General features: G+C 33.9%; 1 protein-coding gene across 5 annotated transcripts in view; it reads left to right on the plus strand.

Moving 5' to 3' along the window:
- Nucleotides 1-27537, plus strand: part of ntrk2a (neurotrophic tyrosine kinase, receptor, type 2a) — an 89209-nt gene that overhangs the window by 20973 nt on the left and 40699 nt on the right. For 2 of the 5 annotated variants that reach the window (XM_088630198.1, XM_088630200.1), the window contains 4 exons: nt 220-249; nt 9620-9669; nt 10040-10139; nt 16857-16955. In XM_088630198.1, coding sequence (XP_088486324.1) covers nt 220-249; nt 9620-9669; nt 10040-10139; nt 16857-16955 — 279 coding nt within the window. The remainder of the gene's footprint in view (nt 1-219; nt 250-9619; nt 9670-10039; nt 10140-16856; nt 16956-27537) is intronic. The other 3 variants (XM_088630201.1, XM_088630202.1, XM_088630199.1) reach the window with 2 other exon arrangements.

Raw genomic sequence — 27537 nt, forward strand, 5'->3', positions numbered from 1 at the left:
TACAGATATTTAAAAGAAGAAAAAGCTAGTAAAGAACAGATAAAGGTAGTTATTTTTTTTTCTCTGCTTAGGATTTCTAACTATGACAGTTCAAACAAATTGAAAGTGTCGGGTTGTGTGTGATATATTTATTGTTTGTGTTTATTTGTGAGAGTATTTTCTTGCACTTTTATGTTGTGAAACCATATTAAACAATGCTTTTTTACTTTTTTTTTACAGGGGAATCTAGTACAGATCCTGTTTACTATGGTAGGTTTCTTTTTTAATACTTGTAGTTAGCTAATAGAGTAACCAAGGCACCTTTAAAGTTTTATAAAAAAGGAAAATGAAAATGAGCAAATAACTCCCTTACCCAAAGACACTGAAAACCTGTTAATTAAAACTGTCATGTCATGCTTTCAAATAATTCTATTAGAAAAAAATCTTATTTTTTACAATACAATTTGTTTATTTCAGTACCTGCAGCAGATGCCAAGTTTTTTTGGTAGCGACATGCATAGTTTTCCGTTTTCCCTGATCATTATTGAAACTCAGGTTTGTTTTGGGCTGAAAAACTAGAGTAGGTGGAATTTTTTTTGAAGCAACTAGGCTTAACCATACGAGGTTCTGCTTACAAAGCAGAATAGACTCTCTCCATGGTGCTGAAGGTGTCTCTTCAAGTTTTGAGAAAATTGCAAACTGACTTTTTATTACTGTGAATTATCTGTATCATATACAGCATGTTCTCTTTACTAAAATATGGAGGTTCTGGGGTCATTGTTTTAATTTAAATTAAATTGCCTGCTTCAAATCTTCAACAATAGTGCCATCTTTGATAAATACTTCAAGTGTGGTGGTGTTAGCACCTTAGGATTTACGTCCACAAACCCTGCCAAAGGCATTTTTATTTTCAAAGAAAAGGAATATACCAAATTGTGTTATCCATTTGCTTAACTAAATGTAACTCAGGGCCTGCATAGATCGTATCATATTTGTTTCTTTGTCTTTCCATTAGTTATCAGAAAACTGTTTATTCCATGGTAGTAAAGGTTGTGGAGTTCCTGTCTGGAGCCTATTCTACAGTAGATGTGCATAACGCAAGCTGGGACAACACCCTTGATAGGACATAGTCCTTTTATCGAGCACACATAACACACAGGTAGTTTTATATATGGCAGTTTACGTAGTCAGCCTGTTTTTAGAAAGTGGAAGGAAAGAGGAGCACTCAGAGAAACCTCATATGAACATCTGGGAGAACACGCAAAGTCCTCACAGAAGGTGAGAATCCAGAATTGAACCCAGGAAACCAAGGAAATGTCATCCAGACCTGCTCCCCTTATTCTTATGTGTGCTTTGTTAGTGGTAAACTGGCAATGGAAGCCAAAAGTAAAGAATGTTTAAATTTCTGTATTGAGCCCAATGGACATAAAATATTATGAAAAATCTTTTTACCATGTACCATCTTTTCCTCCATGGTCATATTGTGTGATCAGTTAGAAGCTACAGAAACTACTATTTTGCCAGGCCTCTTTTGCCAAGTATGAAAAACCTCCCCATCAAATAGTGTGTTGAGTCTCAATGAGGAGAAACAAAAATGGATTTAACAAAAATAGTACGTTTTATATTGTAGCAAGAAAAAAAAGGCAAACATGTTGACATCTATGTACAACACACATGGCTACAGTTTATATTGAACTTCCATCCATCTATTTTCTATCCGCTTCTTCCAATGAAGGGTTGTGGGAGAGCTGGGGGACCTATTTCGGCAAGTAACTGGCTCAAGGCAGGGTACAGCTTGGATGGGACGCCAGTCCATCACGGACAGACACACAGACACAAATGCAAACATGCATCACTCCTAGGGCTAATTTTGCCAGAAACCTAATTAACCTACTGTACCTGGACATTTTTGGACTGTGGGAGGAATCCGGAACACCCAGAGGAAACCCACTCAAAAACAAGGAGAGCATACAAACTCAATGAAGATAGCACCCCAGGTGTGAAATTGAACCCAGGACTCAATGTGCTAACCACTGTGCCCCCATGCTGTCCTGTGTTGAACTTTTAAGTCTGCAGATAATTGAACCAGATACAAACTAGCATCTAAATACCACACATAAATGAATGAATTATCTTATATGACATTTTAATATGGAAAATTAGCAACCATTTTACAAATCCTTCCTAATTCCTAAACCATTTAAAAATATGTAGGACATTCATCAGTAAGTCCATACCAAATTTTATCTCAACTTCAGCAATTTAGGAGAATTCAATACAAGGTTTTGGTAATTCTTTTTTTAGAGTCTAAATAAAAGGGATAATGTAACCTCCCCCAAGTTATAAATGTCCTTACATTGGTATTAGACGTATTGTGATACTCAGCACTTTCTTTGATTTCCTTTAATCATATCTGAACTTTATCTATCATTCTTTGCAGTGCTTCTTCTGGGACAGGTTCTATCGTAATTTCCCAAAATAAATAAAAAGGAAAATGTCAGACAGTAAAACAAATATCAATACATCCGTGTTTTGAAATTGCATGTTGTGCTGCTGAATATACTGTAGGTTTTATCTACGTTACTCTGAAGACAGAGCATATTCAAGACTGTTATGCTACACCTAATAATTATTAGCAAAATGTCCTTATGAGTAGGTCATAATAATTCCCTAGATTCTTGTGCTTTTAAAAAATATAATATCACAAGGAATGCCCATGTCTTAATTCATTTTATGCACCAGATATTCTTCAATGCAATGCGATTTATAAATAGAGAGAATGGATAAATTTCATATACAGCCTGTGTAGATGAAGATAGAATAATAAACATTGGACAGCACAAGCTAAGCTTATATAATTAGAGGTATTTCTATTGTGTAATGTGTTATTTTGTCAGTAAAGCTTGTGTATGGCAACAGAGAAATAATACTTTATTAAAGAGTTTGGGAGTATGGACATATTATGTAATCCTGATAAGCTGAGTGATTAAAGATCAATTACCTGAAAGCTCTGATTTTAAAGTACTAATTTGAATAAAATCCTGCATTGATACAGACTGAAACAACAGAGGTTGCGCCACACACAGAATATTCTTAACATTCTTTTAGTAGATAAAACATTTATCTGCTAGAAATTTGCTTGGCTAAACAATTCTCTGCTAAAAATTGTAGAAATGTCTTTATTAATTGAAGGAAATGTATCAAGTGCAGATTCTGATAAATCAATATAAAGGGTGCAAATCACTGACATTGTCAAAATTAGGTGCTAGATGTTGACTTGGGAGGTGGCTTTTATTTGAAACACTGTTATTTTGTTACTGTAAGTATGTGATTTTATTTTTTATAAAGAGAGAGCGTGCACTTCTCCATTATTGATGTGCTCTGCTGCTGAATGAGTTAGTTTTGCTACTTGAGTAACTACTGTACTTCAGCTTCATGACTGTGAGCTTGTAGAAAGCCTGTTCACAATTTGGATTTAACTAGAATCCATTGTAATGGATGTTACAATGGTAGGTTGTCATAGGTATTGATTTAACTAGAAGAGTATCAAAATGGTGACATCCAGTTCTAAGTAGCTTAACATTATATAGTATAAGCATTCCTTTTAAATAGCATTTCATAAAGAAGACATGTACTTTAGGATGTACTGTAGTATTCAAGACTTTGTCATAGAAAGCATGCACTTTATGTCAATCTAATCAACAAATGCAGTTGTTTTAACATACATCCCTAACCCTCATAATTTCATTTAACTCTGATATTCTCTTGGTATTATTTCCCCTCAGGCATTACGTTTGTGCATAAAGTATAATTAGCAATCAGAAATCCCCCTCCCCCCAAAAAGCTTTAACTCTCCTGACCAGTTCAGTCAATCATTATTCAACCATTCAGACATGCGGACTACCCGATCTTACCTAGCATATATTGTATAAAATGTTTCTGCATGCTTAGTCAAAAGTATATCTGGTTTCTGTCCTGATACTTAGTGAAATACATTCATTGTTCGACATACTGAGTCATGGCATTTTCCTCTAGGCATTTTGCCAACAAATTATTAACATCAGGAAATGAACAGAGAAAATCTGACCCCAATTCCCAAAATCAGGGATCAGAGCTAACTTGTCAAAATGTGTTTATATGCACTTTTTATAAATATATACTGTACAGTATGTACTATGTGAGTGCATATGCCGGAGGCACCATAAATTGCTTGCAATTCTGTTACGTCTTTTTTTCCCCTTAAACTTTTCATGGAATTACAGGTGTGTTAATTTCTATAAAGGTCCCAGTGATTCTGTGATGCAGTGTGTTCTGCACACCCAAAATATTTTCAGGGCCAACAAAGGTTTTTTTTGCAATCCCATAGGATGTATTTTGCTTTATGACTGTTCTTTTGGTTATTTAACGATGCCTTTTCTATACAAGTAGTTTACTGAGAGCCAAGAAAGTAAACCTGCTCTAATGAGATACCTCATTAGAGGTCTTGTGTCAATTAATTCCCGTTCTGCATAATAAAGGAAGATCCCTTAGGCGCAAATTAGATCAGAGTTTTGGACCATTCAGCTAGGGTGGTATGGTGGTGCAGTGATCAGCATGGCTGCCTTGTAGCACTGGGGACCTGGGTTCTATTCTGGACCTGGGGTGCCATCTCTGCATGGAGATTGTACAGTATGTGAGCGGCAATCTTTCTACCACAATACATGATGGTACAGTAGCTTTCTATATTTGAAAATCCCAGAACACAGGCAGCTGCCATCAAAAGGCTAAAATGCATGTAGAATTCAGATGTTAATTTGAAAAAAAAAATAGAAGGGTGTGGAGTGTTTTAATACCTAATACTGATTTTGTTTTAGGTTGGGTTATTTGGAAAGTCAGTTTATGGAAATAAAATAAGAAGGATAATTGATAATAATTATAATGTCCATATTATAATGTGGAAAATAAAACATTCTGAAGTATTTTTAAGCCCATTTTGTCTTCAAAAGTGTCTAAAAATCTTTTTTTTTTTAAAAGTTAGAATTTACACTCCTCAATAGCTATTCATCATGTCACATGTTGTTGCCATGTAGAATTGTTACACAATAGATAATGAACAATTGTTGCTCAGGAACATCAGCCTTCTTAGGCATTTCAGGCACGTATACAAATCCAGCAACATTTACAAACCACTTGTTTAGTCCAACAAATCGAACAAGTGGGGTGGTTCACATCAAGTGTGTTGCTCTTGAGTCTCAATAATCAAACTGGCAACAGCTTTAGATGGCTCCTGACTTGTTGAAGAGCTCCTGTAGATGCACTGTGGCCCAAGCAGTTACAAAGACCCTTAGGTATCTTGAGAAGAAAATGCATTCAACCTACCAAGTTCTCAGGAACCACTCTGCTGAGAGCTGTGAGAAATTCAATAAATATTACTTGATTATTTAGTATGAAACCTGGTCTTGTAGGGGAACATCTGAAAGGCTTCTGTCAATAGGTTGATAATATTCATACTACAGAAATAGTGTGCTGAGCTGTTGTTTATTTTTTGTCCCTTGCTGAGCTGCTTACAAATGAATTAGCTTTTTTGTTATGGTTTGAGAATGCCTAAGGCTTGTGCAAACGAATCCAAATCTAACAATGAGAATTTTTTCCTACTTACATAGGACTTGATGACTCGTTGGTATTGACAGACGTATTAGAACTTACAGGTGCTGAGGCAGTTTTCCTTTTGGCATCTAAACGCTAGTGATGTCAGGTTGAAATAATATATTTTTTATATAAAAATAAAAGAGCAAATTTGTAAGGAGCCTGTTTTATACAATAGTAGTACTTGAGTTACTTGGGAAATGTGAGTGATCTATTCTGTACCATCCAATTAACCAGGGTGTAAATTGAGTTAGAGATGGCAAAGCCTCATTCACATTGAACTGATGATGTGTGAGTGTGTTTAGGCAAAGCAGAGTGCTACAGTAAGTACAAATAATTACGTGTCATAATTCTGACAGATATCAGTCAATTCTTTGAGGGTCTTTGCCACATAAAAATGACAGAATCCCTTAAAAAAATGCAAGCTACTGAATTCTAGTGGTAAAATGACAGAAATATGTACAGTAAGTGTAGCTCTACAATACAGACATTAAACAGATGTATAAAATCATTGTGAGATACTACATATTAAACAACATACAGTAGCTGTCAGTAATGGATTGTCAGATGACATAGATATATGATCTCAATTCTACACTACAGCTCTACTGTACTACAGCAGGGGTCAGCAATGTTATTTGTCACAGTGCTGAATCTATGACAGGACTAAATCAAGTACACGCTTTTGTTTAACTGTGGTGATCCTGATGCAAACCTAAAAGATAGAATCATTTTACTTTGTACAAAAAGTTCTAGTTTTGTTAGTCACAGTCTGGGACCTCTTTTTAAAAAATCTTGCAGACTTTTCTTAAGAGCCTGTCAATTAAAAATAATAGATGGTGGGATGATTTGATGAAAAAGGGAAACATTTCTAGCCATTTCTCATGCACTAATAGCTAATATAGTTTAACATAAGCAAAGGCTATTTTGTGTTTATAGTACCTGTTTTGCAATGTTTTGGAATAACTCCCCCCCACAAAAAAAACTGCCTTGTTTGCAGAGTTGACATGGATAGCCAATTAATTAATAATTAATATCCATGCATTATAGTGCTTTTCATCCAGAAGGAGTATGACCCAGTCTTCCACCAATGAAAAGCAGCCATTATGCACCATCAGTCACATCCTTCATCCAAACAATGCCCATTTTTTCTGCATATTTTTCTTATAATTCCCAAGTGTTCTTAGCACATGAGTAAATGCAAGATGAAAAGCTTGCTAACTTTGATTTAAGATGATTGAATGCTTCTGTTTTTGTGTGATATAATAAAGCATTTTGTGACAGAAATTACATGGAAGCTAGTCCAGGAAAGTTATACAACTTTGACATGAACTAATTATTTGTGTTTGAAGACAAAATGTCTAAAAAAATATGAATGTGTTTTGAAGATATCACTGATATGTTTTAACATTCTTGCATTAAAGGAACAGTTAGGGCCACTGGTAAGAATAAGAATGAAACATAAGACTATAAGAATGAAATAGTATGGACAGTGGTCTGAATGATGTCATCCTTTTTCCTTTGTACATACTGGCAGTTTGCTGTAAATCAGTTCTTTTTCCTCTTTTGTTTCTATTCTAGTTTGTGGTGCAGTACTTTGGTGTTTAATCATATAATGGTGTATATAATATTCTAGGGTGGTAAGGTGAAACAGTGGTTAGCATTACTGCCTTGCAGCACTGGGGATATGTGTTCAGTTTTGGACCTGGGTTGCTATCTCCATGGAGTTTGTATGTTCTCCCTGTGTTCATGTGGGTTTCCTCTGAGTGCCCTGGTCTCCCCCCAAAGTCAGAAGGCATACTAGTAGATTAATTGGCTTCTGGGAAAATTGGCCATGACGTAAGTGTCTGTGTTTCTGTCTGTCTGTCCTGTGATGGACTGGCCTCCCTTCCAGGCTGTACCCTGCCTTACGCCCATTGCTTGCCAGGATAGGCTCTGCTTCCCACATGACCCTAAATTTAAAGAAGCTGTTACAAAATGGATGGATAATCAACTAAGTAAATAGCACAGTGGACACGATATAATCTCATAGAGAGGTACTATTTTGCCCAAAGGCTAAAAATACTGTAAAGGGAATAGGGCTTAGTGCAACATCAGATTTTGCCTGAACCAAATCATATCGTTTCACCTGTTTGCCAGTCATATTGTACATTACAAACTCTTTTCTTAATCACAAATGACCTTTGGACAGAAAGACGCCTTTAAGAAACCACCATGAAGCATATTGCTCATACAGTATATAAATATTGAACTACTTGTTCTTAGTTCAAGAGTGGTTGGACTGGTGATTTTGGTGTTTATCCATTTCTGAAAATGTTCGGATCCATACATATTCTCTCCCCAAATCAACCCAACAGGCTTTTGAAAATTGTCTCTGAACTGTCTCTGAAAATTGTCTCTGAACCTTGAGAATGGAAGTGTACTTTTTGGTTCCACCAGACCTAATTAAATTAAATAATTCAGCTCTCAAATTAGAAATGTAGTGTGTGTTAACTGCTGTCTGTTGGCTTTAGCCAATGGAAATTGGTCATCAAGTGATGGGCTTGTAATGTGCAATTACTGTAGAGGCTAATAAAGTTTCAGCCCATGTAGCTGAATCATAAAAAAATATCAGAATGCTGAATTTGAAAAATGTGCTTAAATATTATGGTTTGTTATATAAAATCAAATGCTGTATTCATTTATCAGACCATCATGTATCATGTTGACCTTTCCTAGTTTCCTAGTAAGAGAGATTATAGGACCCTAGTGCCCTGCTTTTAGGCTTTAGGAGAGCACTTCAAAGTGAAGTTTGCAGCATGCCAGATCTACGTTTGACTTAAGAGTCTTAGATCAGGATCACTAGTAAAAATGGACTATTATGTGCAGTGTAGAGAACAAATTTAATAACTTCTTTATATTTGACCAAAATACATTTATCCCCTCATTCTTCCAAAAATTAACCACATAATTTTAAACTAGTAATTGCCAGCAGGGCAGCAGTTACCATTGTCCTCTAGAAAGGGAGAAGATTTCACATTCTTTAGATGAAATTAAGTGCGTGTAGAGCTTCTTTAAGCTCACAAATGTCGCTTGAAAAGTTTAATGACACATATTGTCTGGTTCTATCTGTGAATAGTAATTTAATTATGGATAGTTACAAATATTTATTATTTTTATTATTGCTTTTTCTGAAAATAAACCACAGAGGAAATCTATGGAATATATCTTACCTTGCATGTCTCTTACTTATCTCCTCTTTCATTCTTGATTTCATTAGGTGGAAGTTTTAGAAGGAAACCCCCCTTTTGAACAATTTAAAGATAAGGAGAAACAGCATAGAAGTTTTCGAGTTCTCATTACAAAGTCGTGAAATTACAACAACAAAACATGATGCCCAGGATTATACCTGACACAAGAAAAAAAAATAAAAAAGGGATGACAGTGTAAGCAGGATACAGATGTGCCTTCTTGAGTCAAAACATGCCCTATGGTGTTTTTAGACAGAAGTTTGGGAAGAAGGCAAATTCCAATGCACTCCTCCCCTGCCTTTATACTCATAAATATCTGCCTGCTGAGCACCCCCTTTGTGCTTCTTTCTCACACTGCTCCTTCCACCCCATCTTCACTCTCGCAGCAGCTCCTTGGCTCATTCCTTGTCACAAGAGGGAGGGTTCTGTAAGCCTAGTTCTCAAAGCAGACTGCATTTCTTTCTGCCAGGCGACTCACACAAAAGTAAACCTTTAATTCGTTTAATCTCTATATATTGCATTAATAAAGACCTGGCTGCGATACTGAAATTCAAATTGGAACATGTCTTGTTCCACTCTGAAATAATAACCGTTTTCTGCTGCATAACTGCAAAGAACTCATGCATGTCCTTGTTGTGTTCAGCTTTGAAGACTAGTCACAAGTTTCACAATATAATTATAACTTTCCAGAGAAGGATTCCAAAAGGTATCTTAAACTTTGTTGTTGAAAACATTTTTGTCTGTGTTGGAAAAATAACCATGCCTTTTGATGTTGTTTTTCTAAGTAGATTATACCACGCCAATGGATTCAGAAGTAAATGAGGATAGTGTTGCTGTAAGTATAAGTTTTAATTTTAATATTAATAATAATAATAATGGTTGAACCTCCATTACAATTTACAGATCCCCTCCATCTATGTAAACACCTTTCTTTATATACTGTACACCTCAAGAGTTTCTAGTTTTTAAAAACTATTATTAAAATGTGTACATGTGATACATTACCACAGCCATTTCATTACATTTGTTTTACATGAAAGGCAATTCTTTATTTTTTATGTTTACTTTCTAATTTGAAACAAGGAAACAATGTTCAGCTTTTTCGCATTGAAGTTTTTGAATTTCATCAATGTGTGAGGAAGAGAGAGAAGAATTAAAAGAGAGAAGAATTAAAGTGCTCATATCTTTAATGTTTTTTTTTTCAGGTGTATGTTGTAGTGGGAATTGCAGCAGTAGCCTTCACAGGATTTGTACTGATGTTGATCATCCTTAAATTCGGAAGGAATTCCAAATTCGGGATCAAGGGTAGGCCAATTTTCTAAACTCTTTGATGTTGGGTTTTCTTCAAAGCTTAGATTTTAAAATGGGCAAGCTTTAGAAAATGAGCTGAGTGTACCTGATAGATCCTAGTTTTTTACATAAAAAAGGGGATTATTTGATTCTTGCAACTGACTTTTTATTTTTCCTAACATGGTATCTAAACTATGAAGGCACAATTATAAATATACCTTTTGGAATTACAATGTAGTACTTCATAAATGTCCTTCTGTGTTCTGAAGGTGAAATTTAGTACCTTGGTAGTCAGTGACATTTACTTCAAGTCCACAGGCTGCTATGAATACACTCAGAAAAACTGTGAATTACTTGGTGGCATCTTGATAAAGGTTTATGTACTTTAGCAAATATTGTTCATCGTCAGTTGAATGAAATATGGTGCTGTGAAGTTGCTTGGTGTCAGAAAACCGGGGAAGCCATATTTGTCTGTGAGCCGCACATGTTCCAGTTCCAGCACTATGATAATTCTGGGTATAGCCCTGCTAAAGTTCTATATTTTGTGATATTTTTGAACAGTTCTAAACTGTCCCTTGTGTCTTTTAGTTATTTACATGTCCAGCTAAACTGTGAACATTGTTTATGTGGATATCTGTTTTAGTTTACTGACAAAGAGGAAAAATAACATTCATAGATTCAGAGATTATGCAATGTCACAGTGAAGTTCATGACCTTAAACACACCAGTCTGTATGGTTCCAGGCACATTTGGAGTTATGCTGTGAGTTGCTGCTGGTTGTAGATTTAATATGCACACTAGGGACCAGAATTACTTAATTTTGCACATTATCTTAGGTCTTGTGTGTATAATACTTAATTTTTTAAATACTAGTTTTGCATCTGGATTCAGTGATTGTTGTGACTGATTCATTTTCTATTTATATGTGATTAGGGGAAAATTTTTAAGAATTTTAAAACTCTTTTGAAACCTTTTATGATAGGGAGCATAATATTTACAGTATCTTTTTCAAAATGGCTTATTTTTAAAGGGCATATTGTATGTACAGTAGTAAGGATTTCAGTACCTCTTTCAGAACTACCAATAATAAGGAAATGAACAGCCTTTTAAGATAAAGTTCACTTTACGTTTTCCAGTGTTTGTCCTCACTCATTGTAATAGATGTTTATTCTCCACGTTATCACTATTTTTACCTTCTATGTAATAAAATATTACAAGTATATTAAAGATGCTTCCATTGAGTATGCAGATGTGATCTTATGATGAAATTTCATGCACAGTACATAGCAGAGGCTGGGTTTTTATGATGGATACAAAATTGTTTGTTCACGGGAAGCAAACATATTTTAATATTTTGGTTTTACATGAGGCCACTCATTAACCTGGTAATGTATAAGACCAAAGATATACAGTAATTATAGAATTCCATTGATTTCTTATCCAAAGCCACTTCATTATATAAAGGCTCGTGCTGATGGCTGTAGTTTTAAATAATTAAACTGTACAAAAAGAGAGATACTTTCTTGTTCTGTTATTTGTCAAGTGAAAATGTTATAGAGCTTGTTTTTCTGCTAAATTAGCTCTGCTATTATAATATAGTATTGCCTATATTGTCTGTCTTTAAATATGTATAAATTACTAATATGAACAACTCCTAAAGAATTAAATACAGGATGCATTGGTTTTGTTTTGCGCTGATAAAATAGTACCTATACCATACATTTATTTAATGTATTTAAGTCTCTTTTTATGGTTCTCATTAGTTTATGTACTGTAACTTTCCATGGATATGAATCGATTAGAATTTTCCAGATTTTGATTTTATATTTAAGCCCTTTATGTTTACTATTAATCTAGAAACAGAAACTTTTTGCCACAGAGAATATGTGAACCTTAAGCTCCAGACATAAATAAAAATCAAATCGAATGTTTTATTGCTTGCTCTAAAATGGTTATGTACTGTAATACATATATGGTTATAATTTAAATGTGCATTTACAATGTGGTTAGGTGTTGTTTTCTTAAGATATTTATCAGGCTAACACTGTCATCCCTGATTGATTTTCAGAATTTTTTTTGTTGATGTAAAGTTAAAAGATTGGCTTTGCTAAATATATAAGTGAAAACTAAGATTTTAGTAGGGCATCTGTTCTATTTTTAAATGCATGTCTATACAGGCTACTTATCAATTCTATCAGCAGAAGCCCACAATCCTATTAGAGCCAAGCACTCTTTTTGTTGTGGCTGTGTAAAGCAATCTGGATTAGATTTCACCAGCACTAAGAATTTTCACCTTGAACTAGTGGATTTATTCCTTCTAAATTTACTTACAGGGAGAATGGTGTGCTAAATTATTTGAACACGGCATCTCTGTTAAAAAAAATCTATGTAAACTTTGGAATCTTTTCTATTTTTAACAGTGCAACTTACTTCACTTTAAATCAATATGCATTTGCTCTTGAAGGCTGTAGGTCAAACATAATTCTTTCTTAAAATATTAGATTTGGGGGGCATGCCTAGTTCCCTGTCTCCAAGCTTCAGTTTTTGGTTTTGAGGCAGTTGTACTTTATTAATTTGTCCTACCATTTGTATCCATTATGAATCTGTTTAACATTTTTCAGACAATAATTTAACAATATGTGAGAGGAATGAGGCCTGCTTTTTTGCATTAGTAACGTTAGGGTGTGTGGGCTTAGGTCCGTTCAGAGGGCAAAGGAGGTACACAGGAGTGCAATAGAAGCATCCTTATTAATGATTCAGGAGTACAGGTTTCAGTTTTCCCTGTGTTCAAATGAGTGCTGTCTGATCAATAAATCACTTTCAAGGTCACAAACGTCTCCACATGTCCCTCAGTATCTTAGAGAGCACTTTAGTACTTAACATGGGTAATGGTTTGGATGGCTTTTCCTTGGAAAGGAAACAGTCATTGCCTTTTGTGAAGATGAGAGATTCCCTTACTTAGGAAGGAAAGCATCCAAAGTGGTCTGTTTTGGATGACTGCAGTAGCTTACTGTTTTAATGGTTCCTTGTTTTTGTGTGGAGTAGGCATCCTTTTTCAGTCATTCAAGCTTTGATTTTATCAAAATGGTATTTTGTACAGCTGAGGAAGAGAAAATCAAGAATGATTTTCTAGTATTTTAAAGAAGTGGTGTACAGCTATACAAAGAAACAGAGTTCTTATAAAGAGATCCGAGTGGTCAAAGTGTTTTCTGACTGTTATTTTAAGGCAGAAAACACATCTTGACCTCTCTCATTCTAAGTAGGTTCTTAAAGTTATGTAGTTTGATATTGCAAACCACTCTCACAGCACCCTCCTTTGCATTTCATTTGCTGTCTGTGTCTTATAAAGAGTTTTTTTCTAAGAGAATGCAATTTTCAAATATTTTGCCACATACTTTCAAAACATTTGAGGTGTTATTATTCCAAAGGAGAAATTATTTAGAATTATTTTAACTTTTAGGAGATATTATTCATTAGTATTATATCTGTGCTTCATAATATGAAGAACTATTGTATGTAGTATGAAGGTATCAGCTTTGTTCAGTTATGTTTTGAATGATATGTGTGAAGTCTCATATGCATATACATTTCAACATTCAAAAAAGGGAAAAAACCAAAAACATTATTTTAAATTAGTGACTGACAAAATTAAAACTTAACTAGGTTTTATTTAGCAAAGATGTGATATTACCAGTTGCTCTTCCATGTGTTTGCCTTTCTTTCTGCATCAGTTGTAAATGACTACTCTGAATCAGTTGCTAACTTGCCAGTCATTGACATCTAAGTAGTTAGTCTTAGGTTAACATCTTATTTCACTTAACCTTGCATTATCATAGGAAGAGGACTGTGCTTGAATTCCTTTTTCATACCTCATCAAATCTGTGACGTGTTTTTGAGTAACAGGCACATTTTGTTCTACAAGGCTCTTAGAATGTAATTAAATGAATAGCATCTTGCTTACTAGCTTGGACTTCTCTGAGACTTACTGGAAGCACACATTACTGAAATATTTGATTGGGTCTTAGTCATAGTCAGAAAAAAGGTTATCGCCTGTGCTGAAATCATCAGAAGAAGATCATCAATGCATAAGAGGTGGCTAATCATCTTTTTTTCTCATTCTGGAAATACCAAACTCCTGCAAGGAAAGTATGTTAAAGCCAGTGTTAAACAGACTTCATGTGTCTGTGTGAGCACAGAGGATTTTATTGTTGTTTATTGTTTATTGTGAACAAAGAGAGATTTACAGAACACACAAGTGATAGAATTAACTATATACATTTAAAAAATACATTGTATGTACATATTTGTAACATATGTTCTATTTGTTAATTTATAGGTTGTAGTAAGTTAAATCACAAAAGCAGCCTCCTGTAGTGGATGGAAAAAAACAAATGTTAATTTGCCATTTATGAACATAATGTAATAATGGAAAGACATGTTAGGTTTTCTTTGTCATGATGGGTATTTTCCATGAGAGGAATAAAGCCTGATTGTAAATTAGTTTCAAGGAAACACAAGCTTGTACATCAAGCTGGGCAGTCATCTGCAATGGGCAACTGCTTTGGAATCTCCCTGTTCCTGTGCTACTCGGTCGTTAACCATTTTGAGTGAGAATCTAGTGACAATCGGTAATGAAATAATGAATAGTCCGCCCTCTGAGTGCTTTTCATGTAACGTGAGTGCTCTGAACACACCCCTGAACACCTGCACAAATCATTCCCCAGGCTTCAGCCATAAAGAAACAGTTTAGGTAACAGAGCATCCTTTGTTCTTGTGCGCATACTTGTATTGTGTAAGTGTATTTTCTTCAGAACTGATAACTGATTCCGGACTCTTTATCTAGACAAACAGGTAGGACAGTTTGATTTTATCTTCAGGTCTGTGGTTGGCTCCAGCTGTATCATAAATTTGTTTAACCTAATTTTAGATTGTTTATTATTTTTCACTACAAAGACTTATAATTTTGGTGCTGCACCAAGGCACAGCAGTTAGTATTGCAGCCTCACAGCACTGGGGCTCTGAGTTCAATTCTGGACCTGGGGTGCTATCTATATAGAGTTTGTATGTTTTCCCCATGTTTGCATGGGTTTCCTCTATGTGCTTTGGTTCCCTTCCACAGTGCAAAGACCTACTGCTAGGTTAAAGACAACTGAGAAAACTTGCCCCAGGTGTGAGTGTGTGTGCCCTTTAACAGATTGGCATCTCACCAAGTTTTGTGCCCTTTTGTTTGCTGGGAAAGGCTACAGCTTTCCTGTGACTCTGTACTGGATAAGGATTAGAAAATGAATGAATGAATTGACCATAGAGTTTTACACATGGTTAAAACCAGGTTTATTACTATATATTGTTATACAGTAATTATCAGATCTGTGCATTTAAAAAATGTTTATGGAAGTTTTGAAAAGGTTAAGAGTCAGAAAAAAAATTACAGTTCTGGAAAAACGAATGCATTCAAATACCTTATTGAACCAGTATTGATTCACATTTCAAGGTATTTTGGGTTTGTAAATTTAGAAAAAATAATGAAATCATTGTGTTTTCAGCAGTATACTACAATGTAAGCATACAGCTAAGAACAGCCAGGAATATCTTTCTAGACTACATAGCAATCCTAGTAGGTATGCATCTGAAACTCCCAATTGAAATGACTAAAACTGAAATTATAAAATCCCAATAGTGCATTTTATAACCCATCTTGATGAAAAGTGTGACAGACTGGGATATATTTCAGCAGAATTAAAATATTGTCTAGGGATAGAATCAACCATGACTTTTCAAAGCATGACTGCTATCCAAATGCATTATTTGAATATGTAGTTTCAAATGCAGAATAAACTATAAGATAAATGTAATGTAATTAATGTATTTTTAAAATGTTATTCATATTGTAAGTACTTCAGAGGATTCTAAATACCATAATCAAGTCTGTTCAAAACTAAAATAACTCAGTTCTTTTAGCCTGTCAGTGAACGACATTCCTTTAAGGCTGTCCCACTCTTCTTTGGACTGAGAGCAACAATATCTCTTTTATACAGGTAACTTCCTGTTGGTCTTGCTGTGTTTCAGGGTGAATAGGGTTAGGGTAAGGGGCATGCATTTCAAAGGGAATCATGAATTTATCTGCTCTATTTTCTCAGCAACATTTAAACAACTGATACACTTCAAAATGGAACAACTGTAGGTCTGTTGAAATTCCTACAGGGAAATAATCTTTTTAAGCACCTAAACATAAAAAGCAAGTATCCTGAAAGAATTGCAAAGGCCTTTGTTATCTAGAAGATAAACAATTTATAATTTTCAATAATAACAATAAGAAGAAACCAGTATTTTAATTTGGGCTTGATATTATCAGGTTTATTCGTTGTTGTCTGGGCAGCCTATGTTAATGTAACCATGCACTTTTATAGTGGAGTCTTATAAAACGTCATGCACTCAATGACCATTTCAATAATGATTTTCAGTAAGATATTCATTGCAGCACATTATTAAGCAATTTTTAAAATATGCATAAAAGAGGGTATTTTGTAAATCTGGTAATTGTATTTTTGTGAAGGAGGACTGAGAAATGAAGGGTTAATAGATAACTTTGGTCTCTTAATAGTAGAAAAAAATGCAAACATGGCTCATTTGTATAGCATGCTATAGAATAACACAGAGCAATGATTCTGTGTGGATAACATAAAACTTTTTTAAGCAATGGAGCTTATGTTTCAGTTTGTCCTTGTTCAACAGAAATCAATATAGAAACTGATAAAGCACTGCAGCCCTGCGAGGAGGAAATGTCTATTGAACATTCTTTTGGAAGCCACAGGGATAATGGATTAGTACAAGGTGCGTGTGGTGCATCCTTTCACAAATGCTACCAAAAAGGTATTGTTCCTGTTAGATATAACGCAATAAGAATTAAAAAAATTAAATTAGACTAACAGCACAATTACTAATAAGTATACTATGGTACAATGTACTCTACTAAAACTAATAAACTAATATAATGCACTACTACTAACATTAGTTATAGTGTTGATGTCTTTATATTTGACAATGGTACAATTTATTCTTTGTGTATAATTGTTGTGATTTTGTGTAGTCTTATAAGATGTACATATAGTATTTTAACAAGGAATGGGGAAATGAAAATATATCATGATACATATTGAAAAGTTTAATTCTGAGTGAATTGCTTCTCATGTTCAAATTATCATATACTGTACTTTCACTTATAAAACCCAGTCATTGATACTTTCTCTGTGGCCAAGTTGTCTCACTTGGTTCACCTTCATGACTTTTGTCAATACTGTAACTATCAATATTCTGGTAAACAATTCCAAATTTTAAATCAGAGTGAAATACAGTACAAGTAATGAATAATACATAAAGACAATTTAGGTTTTTGAAGTTCACATGCCACAGTATACTCATAATATTCCACAGTGCTTATTTACTTTAGCCATGCAAAAACAGTGCACATAGACAACAGAGAGTTAAAGCTGAGCGTTATATACTATATATTTATCAAAGTAATAGTAATTGTAATAGTGATTGACAACAATTTCCAGAAATTAGTAAAAATATTAAAAGATACTGGCAAACCATACAAAGGAGCATTATCTTTCTTGTCAAGGGCAGGTATAAGCCAATTTAGTGATCAGTATATACTGTATATAAAAAAGCTGCAGCAGGCTGTCAATAAAGCTGATGCTGCTAGTCTGTTCAGTCAAAAAAATAGACAAAAAGAATTTTTCTCTGATTACAGCATGTTGTTGCCATGGTTTTGAGCATCATTAACAGCACAGATAGAAATGTGAATCATGATGGGTGTCTTTGGGAACCAAGGGTTTTTTCAGATCACAAGTCTATGTTTGAAAGACACTGAAAAATGAAGTGGAATGCAAATATCATGTTGACATTAGAATAAAGATATGCATTTGTGTACACAGTTGAAATTAAAGGAGCTTTTTACGACAATGCTTTACAAGTGAAATATATCAGTTAATACAATGTTGTTGACAGTGTACTTCAGTTGTGCTTAGGAAACCATTACCCTTTCTAATGGAGCACACATTTTCCTCTCAGTCCAAAGGCTGCAGACAGCTTTCAGAATACCTGAAACAATGTAACTAACTGAAGCAAGAGGACCATGTGAAAATCTACATGTTCTGAGTATTTTTTAAAAGAGTAAAGGAGATGATAAATAAGCTACAGTATAAAAACTAAAAATGTCATGCTCTCCAAAGTTTAATAATACACCACAACCATTTAGTAAAGTATTCAAAACTGAATGAGGATTAAAGAAAAGGGGATTGAAGTAGATGTCAATTTTCCTTTTTTTAATTTAAACTCTGTAGCAATTAAGCTTCAAATGCACTGAACCAGAGTGATAGGTCCTGCCCTTTAGAATCTTCACAATGACAAAGACAGTTGAACAATAAAGAAGAAAAGTTTCTCTCTTAATAAGATCACCAGTGACCTGGCAGAAAGTGAAGAGAACAAAATTGAAAACAAAACATAACAGACTGAAACAGAAAAGGCTTTCAAAATAAAGTGGACACAAATTCTCTTAATATGAAAACAGTTCAAACTGTATTATAACACATTCACCATGCATAGGTGGCAATGTGCATTAAAACAAATTAATTCGCCAGTCTCAGGTAAACCAGAACTAATGAAGAGTGCTTTATCTAATAAAGTGCAAATATCAGCAATTAAACCTATACAGGCGAACAATAAATACAATAAATAAACAATACCATGAAGAGATACTAAAAGCTAAAACAGAGTGTGAAGGAAGCAACTAAAAACCAGGAATATTTTAAACAAATGGCAAATGTTGATGGTTTAGGTCATAGTGTCACAATCATAGATACAGAACAAGTAGTGGATAATATAAAAGTGGCTGAAAAAGAAAATGTAAAACAACTGTGAGAGTTACAGTAATAGACTCAGTCAAATTTCACAGCTGTTCATTAAAGGAGAACACACAGTATAAATCATTGTGGAAGAGCATTATTTGCTGTTTAAAGCAGATGCATTTTAAGAAAGTCATTGATACTGCCACCTGTTTCTTATGATTAAACAGTAGCTTCAAAAAACAGGTACTTCTCACTGAACTCTGAGAGGACCAAAGGAGTGAGGTTTGAAAGTATAAAAACGGCATAAAATAGACATTAGACCATGAAGCTCAAAAAGGCAACTAACTAATAGACAGTTATGGACCGAATGAAAAACTAATAACATTTTTAGTTTTAGAAACAATGTGAGTGAAGAAAAGCAACTAAAAACCTTAATATTAAGGTTTGTAGTTCTTCTTTTACAAATGCAGGAGAAGCAGAAAACGGTGTTTAAAATAACATTAAATAAACACAGCTCACATGAAGGCTACTTGGTTGAAGGATTTATTTTTAACATATTAATGGCTGTGAACACATAACCAGACTAATCTTCCTTTTAGCGTTATTGAGAACAAGCCTGCAAAACAAAACTACGCATAAAAAGCAAGGAAAACCAAGCTTAGACTAACTTTTCTTTTGAGGACCTTAATGAGGTTTTATAAAAGTTAAAATTCTATACTGATTTTTGTCTTTTCTGTTTCTCTTGGTGGCTCCATAACTGTGTACACCTTTAGGTGTATATGTTGTGATACCTTGGGGAACATGTTCATCACTTAGGCACACAAAATATAAGCTGTGAAGGTCCCGACACACAGATGGTGTTTTGTTGTTTTATAAATACCTGAAACTAAATTAACCTAGCTTGAACCTAGGCTCCTAAGTGCCTTTGAGTTTCCCAGTCTAAAATACAGGACAACTACTCTGACTCGGTATGCTTGAAACACTGTTTTCTAAAATAAACAAACAGATCTTCTCCACACTCATGGACCGTTGGCCACAACAGCGTTTGTTTCTCAAATCAGTTGCTTCTCTGGTCCTAAGTCTTCAACTATTCAAATTCCTCTACCAGTCCTAAGTCTGCACCATTTCTGAAGCAGTCCTGTAGCATCATCAGTAGAGTTGCCTTCTCTCACCTTACACTTTCCAATAGACTCACTTTACCAATTCAGTAGTAGATTTATATAGAAACAGGACACATTGGCTGACACTGTTTTTGAGTGGTGTTCTTTTTTACAAAAAAGTAAAAAAAATGGATTATGCTTCAGGGAAACCACAGTTCTTTGAGGATAATTCCCCTTGCAGCTTCACAATGCATAGAGACACACATTTGTTACTTTCTAATGTTGATGTTAAGGTTTTATGGAGCAGAGTTTTCAACTCTAAACTTGCTGAAATATTTTAACAAGGATGTTGTGCAAATGAAATCAGATGAAAATCTTTTGTGTTTTTGTTGGCATGTCATCCAGAACTACCTTACTCATTGTAAATTTTGGAAGAAATAAAAAATAAACAATACTAATTTATTTATTTAGTTTCTTACATAGTGTTAATACTCCTGCTGTGACAGTTAATTTTCAGTTATTGTTTATATCAATTGGAACATACCACAATACAATATGCACTTGATATCCTTAAACACATTTTTTATGCTTACGTATCATGAAAGATTGCACAGTACCATTGTCACAGGGGTTGAAGGTATAAAGTGAAACAATTTTATGAATTTGACGTGACATTACTGAAAACATGAAATGTCTTTATCTTTCATTCACCTTATTAATGACTTAATCACTTACCATTTTTTCAGATTTTATGAAGGATAGTTCTCTAGTGCCATGAATGCTTTGAATGCTCAGCACATTTTTTTATTCAGCATTTTGCAGCAAATGGCACAAGAACGAAGACACATACATTTTCTGTGTTATACCTGTATGTGTCTGGAAAAAACATTTGATGACAGACTCATATAAAACAGAATGCAAAGAAAACAGTTTGTTGAATTTGAATTACTTTATTAAAGTAACTGTAATACTGTATGCTGACAAAACAATTCTAGAAAAAAACCATTGAAAGTATTCCTCTCTCAGTTTGGTTATTATTTCCATAGATGTAGATACTGTACATCATTGTGCCACCAGTAAAGAAACTGGCAGCTGATCATTCCATCCTGGAATGATTACTCCTCAGCACTGAATTAACCTCTACTTGTCCCTTTTTTGAGATAGAGCCATGTGTCCCTTTTTGGATAACAGTACATGACAACACATATTAATTTCCAATCTCAAAGTCAAAGGCTGAGGCAACATGGTTGCCCTAATCATTTATTAGTGCCAATACATTGTGCAGGTAGTATGAGCTGCTGGTGTCAAGTTCTAATAAAAGGTGTGTCGTTCATTACAAAGTGTGAGCAAGCTATATGACAAGCTATATGACATGCATATATTCTTTAATACTAGTGTTTCTGCAATGCTATACATTCAGATCATTTTACTGTATTGGCATCTTCACTTTAATGTTGTGTATAAAGGTATCAGGCACTCCAGTTTACATGTCAATCATAACGCAAAATGTGACCAGACATTCAAGAGACCTGGTCTCAGTCCAATTCTCAATCTTTGTGGGCCACATCGCTTCTGCTTTGGTGGTTAACTCTATGGTTAATTTTTTATTTCATTCGTCATAATTACAATATATCTGAAGTTTTTAGTAGATTACAGTTTAAACAGACTTTAAAGAGACTTAAAGAGGTTCTCCAGATACCAGATTTGAGGCGACCAATGTTTTTAAATGGAAAACTCCAATAGTGACAGTGGTGTACACTGGGCTATGAATGTAACCTGATAGCTTTTAACAAAAATGATCAGTTAAACCTATGAAATCCACTGAATTTACAGAAAGTTCTTTTAGTAGACCAGTAATGGAAAAGAAAAATATTTGACCAACAGTGAAATGGAAAACAAGCTAATTAGGTGCCCTTGAATTGTACTCATGTATTATAATATAATATATAATATAATTGTACTTATATTCATGATTCAGATAGTTATCCTACAGAATAGATAGAAAAATCATGTTTGCATTGACAGCTGAAGCACCGTAAGATGTATGTAATTTAGGTTCTTAATGAAAATAAAAAAAACAGATTTGGTAATTGATGGAAAAAAGTAAAGTACAGTAGAGTAATGACATAAACAATTTGATTAAATAAACTGAATGATTATTCTACACAGACGTTAGAGGATTTGCTTCCTGCAGATTTCTGTTTAAGCTAATAAAGTGTTAAAAAAGAAATATAGTGGTGACAAAGTAATAACAGAAGCAATAAAGAATTGCCAGGTTTATGTACATTAGATCTTGAGGTAAGGACATTTCATTTAATTAAATGTACTGCATGCCTCAGCAGAAAATTAAAAAGGCACAATCTGTTTTATGTTTATGTTGGACAAGACTATGGGTACACCCAGCTGTGAGATAATCTGCATGTGCTGCTCTTTAATTGAGTGCATACTTTAAAAAGTAATTAGTAGAACTCATGTGCTTAGATGTGCTTAGACAATTTTAAAAAGCAGAGGGGAGAGGCACTTGTTTTATATTTTGACACAAAAAAATGATTTCATGTTTCATTTCACCCTTCCTTATTTTGAAATATTATTTTACCTGCCAATCCTTATTTCATTTATTTGTTCATTTATGTTCTGTCTGTGTCTCTTTTAGGTTTTGTTTTGTTTCATAACACTCCAGTGGATGGTTTGATGAAATAAGCAATGAGAGGGCCCTAATGCACTGGGTGGTTGGAACTGTAAGCTGCACACTAGAGAGAGGACGTGCTGTTTTAAATGTTGGTCATGTGTATTGTATTTGTGTGTCATTTTGAATTAATATTTTTTTTTATCTTTTTTATTTTGCACAATAAAAAGGGCCTACAGTTCTTCTGATACTCAGTGGCATTAATCAATATTTTAATGAAAACGTTTAAATGGGGTAGTATGTAAAATCAAAAGCATTTTTTATTCATTCTCAATTATCTGTATGTCATATTTCATATTTCACTCTTTTCTACTGAAGCCAATTTGTTTCAGAAAGGGTGAAATGTGGTGATTTGATCAGGTGAGAACTCTTCTGCAAACTGGCTTTGTTACAGACAACCGGCAAAACATTTCAAAAGGATACATTTGATTCTGCTGTGCCTGCTCGGATTGTTTTTTTTCAAGTAACAGAGTTGTTAATGCTTGCTTCTCAGCTTTTTTTCTCGGTCCCAGACAATTGCTAGGCCAAGGCTAGGATATGTGAGAGGTGGATACTGCAGACTAATAGAGAAACAGTGTTGGTGGCATCAGAGCTACAGCTGTTGTTTGAGAAACAGCAGCAGTAAGAGACTCCTGATAGAAAGGTAACCCTTAGTATGCAGAGGAAGAATTCCAAAAACTAATGACATGTTCAATGCATTTTACTATGGATAAAGTATGTCTGGGAAAAAACTGGACAGTTTACTTGACCATGCCATTTCTCTTTCTCAATCCCTTCAGGATCAATAAAGTCTTATCTCTATCTATCTAAAGGTAGGCCCTTTGTGTCTGTTGTGTTACATGCTGCAAAGTCAGTAACTATACAGTAAATTAATTGTAACAAATACCAGTTTTATATTATCCATATTATTCATATTAAGATGGGAGGCCATTATCTCCCACCACAGTAATTATCACAAAATTCATAATGGGCTACAATTAGAGCAACTTCAAATATTAGGCAAACATCTATATGTAGTTCTAAGGAAAAAATTGTATGTAGCTTAGTCAATTTCTTAGTGATTTCAAGAAAAAAAATGTTCTGGTTTTAAACGTGCTTCAGAGTGATAATGCCATTTTCTTAATCCACTTGGGTGACAACTCAGGTGGGACAGGAAAAGCAGGCAGAATCATTTTGAGGCTCTGGTCTGGACTGAAAATGGGGATTAAGATAATAAATAGAGATTAATATACCAAAATCAAAATCTTTAAATTGCATTTATTCTTCTCTTCTTTTTCCTTCCTCGTTTTTTTTCATCTTTAATTTTTGTTAGCATTAATTGAAGAGTTTGAAACAAAACTGGAACATAAAATAAGTTGTACTATCATTTGTAATGGTCATTGTCTAATCACTGTATACTTCAAAACAAAGATCATTCTTCTCAGTGCAGTTTCCTAACCAGTGTAAAGATGGCTGTAGTGTGTAACAGTATTTACTGTAACATAACGTAAGAACAAATGGGTAATTGGGACATACAGTAATAAAGCTTATGAAGGAGAGGGGACCATTTGGTAGTTAAAGGCGAATTGATCCAAGAATGTCATCCAGCTGTTTCTTGAAGATGATACCCTGGCGTCGTTCAGCAATATGACTAGGTAGCTTGTTTCACACGCCCACAACCTTTGGGGCAAAGAAGTGCCTCCTGTTCTCAGTTTTAAAAACATTGATTCCAGTAATGTTGTCTAGTTTGTGTTTCACTGAGGTTCTGACTCGGTGTAAAGTGTAGCATCTGTGGAAACATAAAAAACTCCTGTTGGGAGCACCTCAGTGGATGTGGTCTCATAAATCACAAAGTAGCAACATTTGGGTAGTGCATTTTGTGCAGAATCAAAGAAATGAGGATGCTTAGGGCTCTCTAAAAAAGATGTTTACAAGCAAATTACTTAACAAAGCAAATTTTACTTTAATGAGGTGTTAACTGAGTTGTCCATTTTTGTGGTTGGCCATTATGGCTGGAAAAGAAAAAAAAGAAAAGTTCCTGATTTGTAACACTTCATATTTCTGTCATTTCTGTGTTTTCCTGCAAACAAAGGACCAGTTAAATGTGTTAATTCCAGGATGCAGTATAACTAGTTTTGCTTCTTAAATGAATTTATATACTACCCTTTTAAATGATGAGTAACTGAAGACGAAGGCTCTTTGAATAATAATGTGAAATGTCACATGTAAGCATATCCATTTTAACATTCACAGTGCCTATATTAACAAAAGCTGTAAATCATGAATTGTGTATGCTGGTTAAGAGAAGATATTTCCTAGGGTACAAGAGTGTAAAGATACAACCATCATCATTTAACAGCTGGATCTGTGAATACGCATTTGTGTACTTATAATTACGTCACTGTCTTTTGTCTTATGATGTACTGTATTAAGCAATTTTCTTTTCTTTATGTTGAGCTTTGGACTAAGGGAACAACGTGTAAATAAAAATTATCTAAAACCTAATGATATATGACCTAGTAAATTAAATATTGCTTTTGGATTTGAATCTGAAAAAGATTAATTCACTTTATGCTGTTTTGCTCTATCTCTAAGCTACTACTATTAAATACATTGTTATAGTTTCAGGAAGCCAAATAATAGCTTACTTCTTAAACATGAGAAATTTCAAATAAGAAACATTTATTTCTCCTTTCTTGTAGTATTTCAATACTCCCTACAGTTATATTTTTTAAAATATGAATTTATAGCAGTTGACAGTAGCCTGAAATGCAGGATTACTGGTCATTACAATAAAACCCAAGAACGCAAACTGCATAAATACGAGTCTTTTTACTGAAAAATAATATAATTACTTGTTTGAAAATAGACAAAAAAAGAAAAATAATTAAACAGTAGATTATTTTAATATTGAAATTAATTTGTATATCACTTGAGACTTGTAAATAATTAAATTTGACTTTCTGTAGTCCCGTTATATTAAGAGATATTGTTTTGTGTTTCATAATTCAAACAACAGACTGCATTTGCAGCTGTAGTTTCAGTTAAGAAAGTTGTCCTTCTGATGTGTCTAAGAAAAATATACAGTATACCACAGTTATTTGTGTGTGTATAGGTTCGAAACTAATTCAATTGAATACTTACATCTACTAATTTCAGCTGGAATCATGGTTTACTAAATGTTGTAGTTTCCTACTGTCTGAAGTAAAGAGGAATCATTATTATTATTTTAATATATTTTTACATATTTTTTTGTTTTAGCACCATGATTCTTCTCTTATAAAATGTAATTCGATAATTTAGTCATATGTGTAAGTGTAAAACGTACAGTAAATCATAGGAAATGTATGTGGATAACATCAACAAAGGTGTACATAGAGCCCATATCAAGAGGCAAATCAATGAAACAACCAGATCATTGAAAGATATTAGGTACTTTATGACACAAAAAAATGAGACAGTTTAAGGTTTTCCTCTAAAATGTAAAAAATCAGAGTTTTGTAATTGATTGTATTCTTAAATAAGAATTTATAGTTCTAATGTAATTTATATAAAGTATAATGTATAGCCCTTAACCAAATCTTTCTGGCCCTTTCTTTTTAAAAAGGGAAGCCTGCAGAATGATGATGTTGTAGAGAGATTTGTTCAAAAAGAATACACTCCTTTACTTATTTTAGGCAACATTTAAAAAGTAATTTTTGAGGGCTTTATTGTGTCTAGCAGTTATGGGTTTAATCAATACTGTAGTTTGCACCTTCAGATCCAAATGCCTTACAATGCAAACTGTCCTGTATATATTTACTGACATAATTCAAATATTATTACAAAACACAATTAAAAACATAAGATTATTGCAAAATAAATTAACCTAACTCAAATATTTAACCATGAAATCATTAGCACCAGGAACTGTTTATTTTAACACTGAATGTTTAACTTTATTCTAATGAGCATAAATGGGATGAACTTTTCCACAGTTTTCTACTGTGTAACATTCTTGGCAAATGCTGTTTAGCTCTATATTTTTATACCCATATGTAAAAGTAATTGCCGCAAAGATTTGTAAACCTTTTTCTTCGAAACTAATAAAACATGTCTATAAAAATGATTATTTTTTGTATGTCTCTGTTGCAGTATGTTATGGGTGTGTGTGTTTAAAAATTCTCTTTGTGTTTAGCATATTTGTGATGTCTAAACATGTTACAAATGTAAAATATCAAATCTGCTGCTGTAGGAATATGTTCTTCGCTCAATGGATTTGATTCCTTTATTTGTATGGTATTAATTTCCTTGATCCTCTTAAAAGCACATTGGGCTTCATAGCGATTAATGTTTGGTTAACAATGCTGTTTTTTGAGAATAAAATACCCACTCTTATTTCACTCTGTTATGTCATTAATGGCAGATATTGTATTTATTTGTAAAGCCATTCCTTGGCTTGTATTGTAAAGAGTTCCTATTGTCGCATGTATTTTCCTGTTCTTGTTATTGCGTGTAGTGTGATGGGCTGTTAGATTGGACAGTCACAAAATTAGGGAATAGACAATGGCTCTGCTTGAAGGTGCAGCAATTATCTGAAAATCACTTGATTTTTTTTCTGTTCAAACAAAATGGAAAGTGAAAAATATTTTTAAGTTGTTTCTACTGTATACAATGTATTGTTACAGGGCAGCAAAGGCAAACCTACATGGATGGAGGGTTCTAAAAAGCCATATAAATGGTTAAATATCTTTACCAGGTTATTGGAGAGATGTGTGAGTTAAGTGTGTGTGAGTTATGAGCACACATTTGCACGTGCG

This window comes from Lepisosteus platostomus, chromosome 4 (assembly GCF_059453375.1).
Source record: "Lepisosteus platostomus isolate fLepPlt1 chromosome 4, fLepPlt1.hap1, whole genome shotgun sequence".
Classification (NCBI taxonomy): Eukaryota; Metazoa; Chordata; class Actinopteri; order Semionotiformes; family Lepisosteidae; genus Lepisosteus; species Lepisosteus platostomus.